This window comes from Apteryx mantelli, chromosome 21, assembly GCF_036417845.1.
Source record: "Apteryx mantelli isolate bAptMan1 chromosome 21, bAptMan1.hap1, whole genome shotgun sequence".
NCBI lineage: Eukaryota > Metazoa > Chordata > Aves > Apterygiformes > Apterygidae > Apteryx > Apteryx mantelli.
In genome coordinates, this window is record NC_089998.1 from 5,807,380 (window position 1) to 5,818,786 (window position 11,407).

The 11,407-nt window shown below is 54.9% G+C and overlaps 2 protein-coding genes across 2 annotated transcripts; one reads left to right on the forward strand and one right to left on the reverse strand.

Annotated features, from left to right (window-relative positions):
- Positions 1 to 1,163: 1,163 nt before the first annotated feature.
- On the reverse strand, positions 1,164 to 3,420 carry PRRT1B (proline rich transmembrane protein 1B). The gene is made up of 4 exons (XM_067309027.1): positions 3,367 to 3,420; positions 2,621 to 2,928; positions 2,322 to 2,462; positions 1,164 to 2,124 (listed from the first exon to the last, which is right to left on the reverse strand). Exons 1-4 carry the CDS (start codon positions 3,374 to 3,376, stop codon positions 1,978 to 1,980), a joined length of 606 nt encoding a protein of 201 aa, XP_067165128.1. The 5' UTR covers positions 3,377 to 3,420; the 3' UTR covers positions 1,164 to 1,977.
- Positions 3,421 to 4,400: 980 nt separating this feature from the next.
- Positions 4,401 to 11,407, forward strand: UCK1 (uridine-cytidine kinase 1). The gene is made up of 7 exons (XM_067309339.1): positions 4,401 to 4,517; positions 5,813 to 5,972; positions 7,569 to 7,665; positions 7,834 to 7,976; positions 8,077 to 8,171; positions 9,326 to 9,374; positions 9,800 to 11,407. Exons 1-7 carry the CDS (start codon positions 4,419 to 4,421, stop codon positions 9,985 to 9,987), a joined length of 831 nt encoding a protein of 276 aa, XP_067165440.1. The 5' UTR covers positions 4,401 to 4,418; the 3' UTR covers positions 9,988 to 11,407.

Genomic DNA, 11,407 nt, shown 5'->3' on the forward strand with positions numbered 1-11,407 from the left:
CCGGGCGCCTCTTTCACGTGCCGGCCCAGGGGGGTTTCTGCTCCCCGAAGCACATGGCGGCCGGTCGGCAGCAGCTCAGCCGCTGCAGCGGCCTTGCGACAGCCCGCGGAGGGCTATAAATAATCCCTCCGGCGGCCTGGACTGCCGAGAACGCTCCCGCGCTATTTCAGGCCTGGCCCGGCTTCAAAATTCCTCTGGAAATAATCCGCATCTGCCAGCTCAGGAGGAGGATGCCCAGACGCTGAGCGAGCCGCATGCCGTGCGGATGCGCTCGTGGGGCGTCTCGCGTGCGGGGCTGCAGCTGAGCCAGCCTGGAGAGCGACGCTGCCGGCCCCGAGGCATCGCCGCCGGAGGAAACGTGGTGGCAGCCACCGGCGCCCGGACCTGGCGCCCAGCACGGTTGCTTCACCGAGTGCCTCCCTCTTGCTGGCATTTCTTGGCATTTAAATTCCCCCAGCAGCACAGTGCTGCAACCTTAAAGTCACTATTTGTTTTTGCAAATGTCTGCTGAGCGACTCGATAGCTCTGTCACCGTCGGGTGCGTTTGGGTGAATTGGGTGATGGTTGCTGGGAGGATCCTGCGCCTCTTTCCTGCCCCAAACACCTTTCCAGAGCTTTGTGGTTGGCACCGTTTGGCAGAAGCGGTGTTAGGCCACGGGACAGGCTGCGTTTCGAGAGCAATCTGCACGGTTATCAAATAACCCCTCCTCGCCAGAGATAGCTGCGCCCCATCCCCCGGGCAGGAAAACATCTCCGGGAAGCTTGCCGGCTCCAGGCGAGCAGCCATCCACATGCCCACTGCAGCCGGCGCCTCCCTTCCGGCAGGGATAGCTGGGCGGCAGGAGCCTGTTTTGGGAGTTTTTTGGGGGGGAAGTGGGACCCATTTGCTGGGATGGGAGCCAGGCTGAGCCCGGCCCCCGGGCGCTCTGCAAGCGGGAGCGCAGGGCTGCGGCTGCTGGCACCGCCACCCCCAGCGCTGCCCCCACATGGGGTCCCTCTGCCCCGGGGATCCGGCCTGGCCTCCCACCCTGCTCACAGGGTGGCTGGTGCCGGCTGTTTCTGGAGGAAACCCTGGGGCGACTGATTACGGAAGAATTTGTCCTGGCTTTCGTGGCAAACAAATGGCGTGGGAAGAAGGTCCTGTGTGCATGGGAAACACAAGCTTCGGATACACCTGTATTTTATTTAAACAGCAGCAGCAAAAAGGTAGCAATACAGCATGTGTGTGTCTGTGCAGAATTACTATAGAAGCAACATATAGCATTTTTTAAATACTTTCTCCCATTATTAATTATTGGGGGATGTTTCTGATGTGCTTGAATGCCCAGAGCAGCGAGCTGTCCTTGCAAAGCGGCCGCATGCTGTGGCCTTTCTTTACTTCTTGGCTCTTTGCTCCGTTTCCAGCCTGGATTTTGGAAGACTGTGGGTTGTTCTGCTGAGAAAGTCCTGCAAATGTCTCCTTGCGACGTCCCAGGAGCCAGGCTGCTGCCCCCAGGTACCATGCGCCCCCGAAGGACAGTCCGTGGGAACGGGATCAAATATCCCAGTGCAGCAGCCCTGAGTGTCCGGGTTCGGATGTGGTGCTGCCATCGCGGCACAGCTTGCTCAGAGCAGAGCAGTCCCTGCTCAGCTTTTCGGTGACTGCAGGGGAAGGCGAGCAGCGTCGCCGCTCCCCAGCGGCATCCTGCCCCTTCCCCGGGGCGGCCGCTCCTGAGACCCGGACCCTGGCTGGCCCCGGAGCACTGGGGCCGGGCAGCCCCCACGTGCGTCTCGTAGGGCCGAGAGCGGGCTGGCAGTGGCATGTCCGGCGGTCGGGGTGGCTCCTCAGGTCGCAGACCCTGCGAGGGAGGGGATTTGTGTCCTGTCGGCTCCGGTAACGCTTTTGCTGGTGGCAGTTTCATGCTGTATCCTGCCCCTTCCCAGCCATCCCCCGCCTGGGGTGCGCTGGGAGGAGGTGGCGGTGCCCTCGCGTCTCCGTCATAGGTAAAGGGCCACCAGGACGTAGACGATCCAGCTGAAGGAGGCGAACAACCCGAAAAGCAGGCTGAAGAGGACCAGGGACTGGGTCTTCCTGGAGGCCAGTTTTGCCTGCACCATGTCTCCTCGGCTGAGCGCAGCCCGGGTCTGGCGCGGGGAAGAGAAGGAGAGAGGTTAGAAGAGCCCGGGGAGCCTGGAGCCTGGGGAATCAGGCTGATTTAAGCTGCCGGGACACACCGGATATGAGCGGGATGCGACTAAGCCGGCTGCCGGGATCCCTGTTAACGAGGTGACATGACGAGTGGCGGTGGCCGGAGCCAGCAAGGGAAGGCAGAGCGCCTTACCTCGTGGGAGTAGACGAGCGCCACGACCCCCGTGAGCAAGCAGCAGAAGACAGTCACCAGCACCGACTCCACCATGTAGTCCTTGGGCGGGCGCTGCCGGTGGGCGGCGGCGGGCGGCCCAGCGCCCAGCTGCCCATCGTACTGCAACGCAGAGCGCGCGGCGGGTTAGTGCGGCGCCTTCCCCGAGCGCCCCGCAGCCCCCTGCTCTGGGGAGCTCCCAGCTGGATTTGCGGCCAGCCCGCGGCGTGCTCGACCTCGCGCCACTCCCCGCGGGCTGCCGGGGCGGGGAGGCTACATACGATGGTGTAGGGCAGGGGGCCCGGCGGGACGCCCTGGTGCCCGCAGGGGCCCGGCTGTGCCGGCGCCGGCTGGTAGACGACGGGCTGGAAAGGCGGGAAGAGGAGGTGGACGCTCTTGGGGTCCGGCGGTGAGTATGGTGGCGGGTCCCCCGCAAAGGCTGCCGCGTCGCTGCCCGCCGCCGGCTCCTTGGGGGCGTCGCGGCGGGCGCCAGCCCCTGGTGTCTCTGCTCCGGCTGTGGCATCACCCTCTGCCCCGCGGCTGCTGCCGCTGCTCCCTGGCTCCGGGCTCCCCGGTGCCGCCGCGGGCCCTGCGGGGACAGGGGGGCGCGTGAGCCTCCTGCCACCGGCGTCGCGGCCAGAGAGGGAGAGACACGGTGCAGCAGCAGCGCCCCAGTGCAATGGCGGCGCGGTGTGTGGGGAGCAGAGCCGAGGCGCCGTGGGGCGGCGGGGGCCGCTTCCCCCTCAGCATTGGGGCGTCGCTGCGTAATGGCGGCAGCGGCGGCGGTTGGGGGGAGGCCCCCGAGGCGAGGCCGCCCTCGGTTTCCCGCCCGGTTTCGCCATGGCCGTGGCCGGGCCTGGCGGGGAGGCCGTGTGGTGTCGCCGCCCCGAACAGGGCCTCGGGCGCCTCGCGGGGCCCCCGCAGGGCTTGGGGGAGAAAAGGGGTGTTTTCCTCTCTTTTTTGGCGGGGGAGGAAAGGGCCGGCGCCGGGGCAGGCGCTGGCGGCGGCGGTGCCGAGCAGGGCTTACCTGGCTGCATGGCCGCGCCGCTCCCCACACGCCGCTGCCGCCGCGCGCGGCCGGGCCGGGCCGGGCCGGGCCGTCATTAAGCGTTAATCATTGACCAGGGTGTTTGCCCACGGCCGCGCCGGCGGCCCCTGGCGCCATGTGGGGCCGGCGCCGCTCCCCCGCCTGCCCGGAGCCGGGGGGGAGGGGGGCAGAGCGTTTCTTTTTTTTTGGGGGAAGAGAGACCAAAATTGAGGTATGCTGGTGCAGGGGCACACCCAGGGCGAGGGGAGGCCGGAGGGGCCCCTCGACCCACAGGACCTGCCACCGGCGAATGCGTTTTGGTGTCGTAACGCAGCTTTGCCTAAGCCGTAATGGGGATGGGGTCGCCTGCGCACGGCGCTGCCGGCTCGCGTCCCCCTGCCCCTCGCCGCCTAGTTCGTATTACACACGCACAGATACCGCGCAGCAAAATAAACATATAATATGCCGCATGGAAGTTGTATATAGATTACATATAAAGTTATATACACATTTAAACGTGCAACACATAAATGTATGGGAAGTGTTTTATTTATACATTTTAATATATATTTATATGCATATATGTAGAGCACTCTATATATCTACCTGTATCCATGAGTATTATAGGTATGTATGCATATACGTACATGCACACATGTGTTTGTGGATTATACATATATGCATATAAATGTATATGCATATGTAGAGACATTTATACATATATATGCAAATATATCTCTATATATGCATATAAGTATATATACAGGGGTATATAAGTGTAAATACCCCTCCGCCCCCATATTTCGTAGCCTCGGGCTGTGCCCCGTCGGCCTCCGGCTGAGGCCGGCGCCACTCGTCGCACTTGCTGCGCTCAGCGGCGCCCCGCCGCCCGGGCCCCGCCCCCCGCCCCCCGCGCAGGCGCGGCGCGGACTACAACTCCCAGCGTGCCCCGCGCGCGCGGCCGCCGCGGCCCCGCCCCCCCGTCCCGCCGCCGCCGCCGCCGCCGCGGCCCCGCCGCCCCCCGCCCCCCGCCCGCCGCCCCCCGCCCCGCCATGGCCTCCGCGGGCGGCGGCGCCGGCCCCGCCGAGCCGGAGCGGCCGCACCCCAAGCCCTTCCTCATCGGCGTCAGCGGCGGCACCGCCAGCGGCAAGGTGAGGCACCCCCCCCCCCAAAACCCCTCCGGTTTGCTGGCGTGGCCGCGGGGGGGGGGGGGGCGGCGCTGGCCGGGCTCCAGCGCTCGCAGGTGCAGTGAGTTCTGCGCGGCCTCAGCCGCGGCCCGGCGCTGCACGGGGGCTCGGCCGAGCACCCCCCTCCCCCCCCCCCCCCCGGGCTACCGCCGGCGGCAGCGCCGCCATCACCCGCCGCATTGTGACAGCGGGGGCGGCCGCGCCGGCGGCACCGGGGCCGCGAGCCGGGGGGCGGGGGGGGGGGAACCCGGTCCGGTCCGGTCCGGTCCGGTCCGGCTGCAGCTAGTGAGCGAGCGGCGCCGGCGGTGGGACGGGCCGTGCGGGGGAGGCGCGGGTCCCTGGGGGCAAGTAGTCCCTGGGGCTTGTGCCCCAGCGCTGGCCGGGCGGGGGGCGAGCCGGGCTCCCGCTCGCCCTTGCTCGAGGCCGGGCGCCGTCTCGCAGCGGGCTTGTGCCGAGGGGTTCGCGAGCGCTGGCGCAGCGCGGCGCCGAGCCCGCGGCCCGTTTCTCCGGCGCTGCTTGGAAGCTAAAGCTGGTGCTTCCTCCGCTCCTTCGGACACTGAGCGCTTTTGTCCTCTGCAGAGAAACTCGTTTGTCGCCTGGCTTCCGTGTAGCTGAGTGACCAACCACGGCATTTCTGTGTTTCCCAAATCAAAATCATGAAGATTACCCCTTTTGCTATATGTAAAAAAACCAAAAAAACCAAAAAAACCCCCAAACACCCCAAAAACCTGAAAGCCAGCTCGAGGGGTTTGGGGAATGCATGTTCTTAAACCATGCTGTGGCTTTCCAGTGAAAGCAGCAGCTACTCAACTGTTTAAGTAATGCTGGGATGAGAAAGATGCTTGGGAGGAAAGCCTTGGTCTTGTAAATTCTTTGCAGGCACTAATAAGGGCAGGAATGAGAGATAGCATGCTTCCGAAACCATAAAACTGTAACTCTACTCCTTGGTTTTCTCTCTCCCACCTCCCCCCCCCCATGTGTGCTCCTTCCTTGCTTCTTCCAACGGGATGTTTCCAACTGCAGGCAAAGCCCCCGATCGCAGCATAGTGGAAGCATGCTCATGCAGGCAAAGCCAGGCCCGCGATGTTTCTGGCTCTCCTGTGGTTTCTCAAAGGGGAAGGCACCGTTTTGTTTTGTGCTCTGTGGAGCAGAGATAATCCTTACCGACTTCCCCAGGCTGCTGTGAACTTTCACGTTTGCAAAGCCGGGTGCGGAAGGCCAACGTGTCTAATTGTTCTGTGTGATCTGTTCCTTCGCAGTCCACAGTATGCGAGAAGATCATGGAGCTCTTGGGCCAAAACGAGGTGGACCATCGCCAGCGCAAGGTTGTCATTCTCAGCCAAGACAGGTTCTACAAGGTGCTCACCACCGACCAGAAGGCCAAGGCATTGAAGGGGCAGTACAACTTTGATCACCCAGGTAAAGCCACAGAAATCAGCCACATGTACACACGGGCTTGCCTTGCAGCTCAGGGGAAGGAGGCATGTCTGCAAGGGGCACTGAATCTGTTTTGGAGGACAGTTGGGAACGCTGTTCCTGTTATCATTGGAACTGTAGCAAATCCTTCTGAGCAACTCGCGGTGTAGCACCGCAGGGGTGTGCGCCTTGCTTTCCACGTTATTTGAGCCCTTGTGAAACCACCCTTGCAATGAACTGCTTCCTCCTGCTTTTCTGCACCCCTCTGGCATGCTGATGCTAGCTGCTGTCTGGACGAGGGTTTTGCAAAGCATTTCCAGAATTCTAGAGCGTAGAAACAGGCTATTGCAACATTTTTGCTGTGCTGGGAGGTTGCCAGTTTTAAAGCTGCCTGCCACGAGGATAGCAGCTTCTCTAGGCGTGACAGTTGTTAAAGCAGGCAGCAGAGTGTATCTATCTCATCATTCCTTTAATGTGTTACAAGACCACCAGTCCGTCAGGGAACAGACTTCCAGAAACTCTGTTATGAGGGTGAGCTGTTGCCAGGATATCAGGAGTCTACTCGTGGTGATGTCTTACTGTGGCTAAAGCTGTGCAAGCTTCTTCCTCTGTCTTTTGAGCCTCAGTTTTAGCAAATGCACGATAGAGCTAAAGCACAGCTGAGTTACTGTTTGGAGACTAGGTGAGGTTTACTGAAGGGGTTTGCAGAACATGAAAAGTATTGGACAACCTGTAAGGTTAAGCCAGAAAGGACAGAAATGCTTTTCCCCTCCATGACTGTGTCTTTAAATTGCACACATCACTATCAGGAAATCTTGAAACTTGCATTGCTGCAGGTGATTGATACCTGCCATTTTGCCACATCTTTGCGGAGAGTGATGCTGGAGAGTTGGAGAGCATTCCAGCGTGCATGGTGCTCTGTCTCCCCAGTTGCAGCTGTTGAAAGGCACTGAAATAAACTCCATAGAGCTCCAAGTCCTTTCCTGGCATTTCTTTTCCACACAAACAACTGCTCCCATTACTCTGGGGAGTGCTACTTAATGGCAAATGGGAGAACAACCTGCCCTTGTCTGAAGTCTACTGTCTGTTGTGGGTTGAACAGGGTGGGTAACTCTCCTGAAGGCCTTAAAAATGTCTGAGGCTTTCTAAATTACTTTTAACTAACAGACTGAGACACACACACACACTATATAATTACGAAGAGGTAAGAATGGCATGCGCGCGCGCACACACACACACACACACACACACACAAATTATATAATTACCTAGAGGTAAGAATGGCAACTTCACGTTTGGGTTAGTTCAGTGTACTGTAGTTGCTTATAAACAACATATTCTCTCTTCCTTGTCTTTGTAACCAAATATAGCAATTAAAATTTGGGGGCGGGTGTGTATGTGTGTGTGTGTGTGTGTGTGTGTGTGTGTGTGTGTGTGTGTGTGTTGGGTTGCTGCTGGTAGGAAAGAATAAGCCACAAGTTCCCTTTCCCATGGTGTAATACTAGACAGTGAACTTTTCCTTCAGGACTAGAAAATCTGAGCAGAACATTTGGTATAGCAGCATCTGAACTTCTTCCTCTTTATACCTTCCTCTTGCAGACGCTTTTGATAACGATTTGATGCATACAACCTTGAAAAATATTGTTGAGGGGAAAACAGTTGAGGTACCAACCTATGACTTCGTGACCCATTCTAGGTAGGTTTCAGTTTTGTGCCAAGTCTCTGGCTTGTGTAGGTTGATGTCTCCACCTCTCTTTGGTGTAGGAGCTGTCCCTGCTTCCCAACTGGCCCTTACAGACTCTTTGAATGTGGTGCAAGATCCATTTAACAAAGTGCTCTGTCCTTTTTTTCTTTTCCATGGCAGGCTGGCAGAGACAACGGTGGTTTATCCAGCTGATGTTGTTCTTTTTGAAGGGATCCTGGTCTTCTACAGTCAAGACATTAGGGACATGTTTCATCTCCGGCTCTTTGTTGACACGGATTCGGATGTCAGGCTGTCCCGCAGAGGTAATGCTCTGCTGTCATGCAGCAGTGTCAAAGTGGTGGTGGTCCTTATCCGTCTTTGCATTCATGGTAAAACTCACTGTTTCTTATTCTCCTGTCCCAGTTCTGCGAGATATGAAACGCGGCAGGGACCTTGAGCAGATCCTCACCCAGTATACGACGTTTGTCAAACCTGCCTTTGAGGAATTCTGTTTGCCGGTACTAAATGTTTCACTAACTTGATTTGTGTTTTTTGGGAGAGAAAGAAAAGAGTTGCCTGAATTAGCTGTACTGTAGGTGTAGCAATGGTGGCAACAGCTTTTGATGTTAGTTTTTCATGAGTCCCACATGCTCCCCTCTGCCTCATCTCTTTAATCACTACAAGCTGTTTGTTTAAGGAACTTAAGGTTGCCCTTTCTGCTTGCAAAGCACCACACTAATCTATAGCAACTACACACGGTTTCTCACTACTCACTGCCATGGCTGTTTTCGCATGGGGCCTTTGACTGAAACGCTCCCACACTGCGTTTATTCTAAGTCTTTGGGGGGGAAAAAAAAAAGAATCTGTTTCCAGCAGACTCTCTCTCAACAAGGAATACTGATGAAACCTGGGGCAGATCATTATACAGTCTGCTTGTTATGCCATACAATGCAAGGCCAATTTAGGTGTTCACATAGTCATATTAATTTGTAAAATCCTTTGAGAACAAAATCCTGTATGTGGATTAAAGAAGATGGAAAATACTAGCGCAGGCTTCTCTTGTTCTAGATCAAAGCACTGTTGGGATTGTAAAGGTACTCATTAAAAATGCTGAACTTGCTAACTGATTTATAAGTAGGGAGGAAAAAAACCCAGGGATTTTATGGGTGGTAAAGATCAATAAAATGTCATCAGAGGCAGGAAGGAATTTCGCATGCACATTCGGGGCCTTGGCTTTTAGCAGAGATTTAGTAATGGCTTGTGAAATGCTGATTAGAACTAACTCTTACCAAACAGACCTCAGCCTTGAAACCTTTGTACCACACAATACAGACAGTCCATTTCAAGGCAGTGTACTCTTCAAAAAAGTGTAAAAACAAGTACTCCCACGCTTGACCTACCTGGCTTTTACCTGGTGATTCATTACAAAGGGACAGTGAGACCAAGTCCCTGACTATACATCCACTGTGTGTTACCCAGTATGACTTTTCAATTCATTTAGATACTACCATGACAGCAAGCTTTAACTTGCAACACAAGAGCATTAAAAAGAAAAAACAACCAAAAAACACCCTCCATCTTTGCTCTTAGATTTCAGGTGTCTGGTAGTTTCTTCCTTGACTATAACTGGCTTTTGCCAGTGACAGTCTCCACCACCATTTCTGTTTTGCAGACAAAGAAGTATGCAGACGTGATCATCCCCCGAGGCGTTGACAACATGGGTAAAAGGCAGTTCAGTTCTCTGTCTCTGAGGAAACCACCTTTGGGGTTGGCTACTGGGGAGTGACAGCGTGTGGTGCACCACTGCCCTGTTTGCATGCTTACAATGAAAGGTGTTGTGTTGGAGGGATGCAGGGGAGGGAGTTGCTCAGAGCCTGACCTGGATTATCGGCCATTCAGTCTACGAAGGGCTGGAACATGTTATACATGATTGGAGGTGCAAAGCAGGATGCTGGTTTTAGAAGGTGGCATTGCAGTTGTCTGCCTCCATTGAGGTTTGACCTCACTGCAGAGGGCAGGCATAGTTTCATTTAAGGGCCTGCTGTTAGTTTATACATTTGAGTTGGACAGGGTTGGATACTCCACTTTTTTTTTTGGATAGCTCAGCCAAGAACACGTGTCCTATACTTGCTCTTCCTCTCTGCAGTTGCTATAAACCTCATAGTGCAGCACATTCAAGACATCCTGAACGGAGACATCTGCAAGTGGCAGCGAGGGGCAATGAATGGACACGGTCGGACCTACAAGCGCCCATTCCCCGAACAAGCAGAGAGCAGTAACATGCTAGCAGCTGGCAAACGGTCACATCTGGAGTCCAGCAGCCGTCCTCACTAACCTACCACAGTCTGAAGGATTTGCCTCTGATCCAGACCAATGCCCAAGAAAATTTTGGGAAGGAAAAACTATTAACAAAATGGTTTGTGAAGTGCCCTTTAAATGGTCATAGCAGCAGAGGGGATACTGGTGTGAAACTTCTCACAGAGAGGAGAGGAAGGAGTTGGACTACTGCCCCTCTCCCTGCCAAAAACCTTCCCCTTTCTCCCTAGGATGTCTGGCTCTACTATGTTTCTCATTGAAGCGGTTAGAGGCAGTTCTACTTGCCTTTTTAAAAAATTTTTGAAATGGCATCTAATGCTGTGAAGTCTCCCTTGAAAGTTAAGCACTACCAGGTGTTTAACGAGATATCCCATTTCCCTGATGCTGCTCTTCCTTAGCAGGAAAATTAGCTGCCTGTTTTTTCTAAAAGGAAAACAGTCTCTCTAAGACAAGCTCAGACCCTGTTAATTTAAACAAGCAGGTACAGTCTTTATTCTTCTCCACCTGCTCTTTGGGACCTTGAGCCCTAGTTCTGGCATTGCTTTCCTGTTGGCCAGCCTCCTTTATCACCCGTAGCAGCTGTGGAGCAGGAGGCGTGACCTTATGAACACAACTGTAGAGGATTCTCCTCTCAAGTTAGAGGTGAAACAAGGGCTCTCTGGGACAAAAGGGAACTTACAGTTCATCAAGAGGACAGGCTTGAGAAGCAGTGTGATTCTGGTTCATAATCCGCACCTTCTGAAGCTCCTGACCCTTGCTACACTGTATGTAGGTGAGGCTTTCAATTTGTACCCAAATAGAGTCTCTTTTATCATAGTTATTGAATACTGAGCTCCAACTGGATTGAGTTGCTCATGGAAAAAAGAAACCTGACCCTGTCAGTTTTAGTGGCTTTGAGGATGTTTCTGTACTGCTGGTTGCAGGGTCTGCTGGGCAGAATCCATCCACCTACAGAACTGGGTAGTTAAATCAGCAAAGAAGGGGAAAGATGTGAATTGCGAGACCCTCCTTCTGATAGTACGAACAGCTATGTGGACATGTTTCTACCCTCAAGTAGAGTCAAAAAGTGCTTACCTTACACTTGAGCAGTTTTAAACTCATGAATATTCTGGTTTTCTAAAAAGAGCAGACGAGGCTGGAAGTATAAACAGTGATATCCCTATTTCTGCAGTTTACCCCAGATAAGTGATACCACAGCAACATAGTTTCTGGAAAACTTCTTCTGAAATGAAGTGTCAATTGGACCTTTAAAAATGTCTATGTTGTATCTTTCCATCACTGAGTCTGCACTTAGAGTAGTTCTAATAATGGGGGTGGGGTGGGGGAAAATATTATTAAGAAGGACTTTTTCGTATTTGCTAGTTTTCTAAAACCAAGGTCTGGCTGTTTTGGCTGTGGATGTTTTGCTTTGGTTAATAAACAAATAACTGAACAAAGA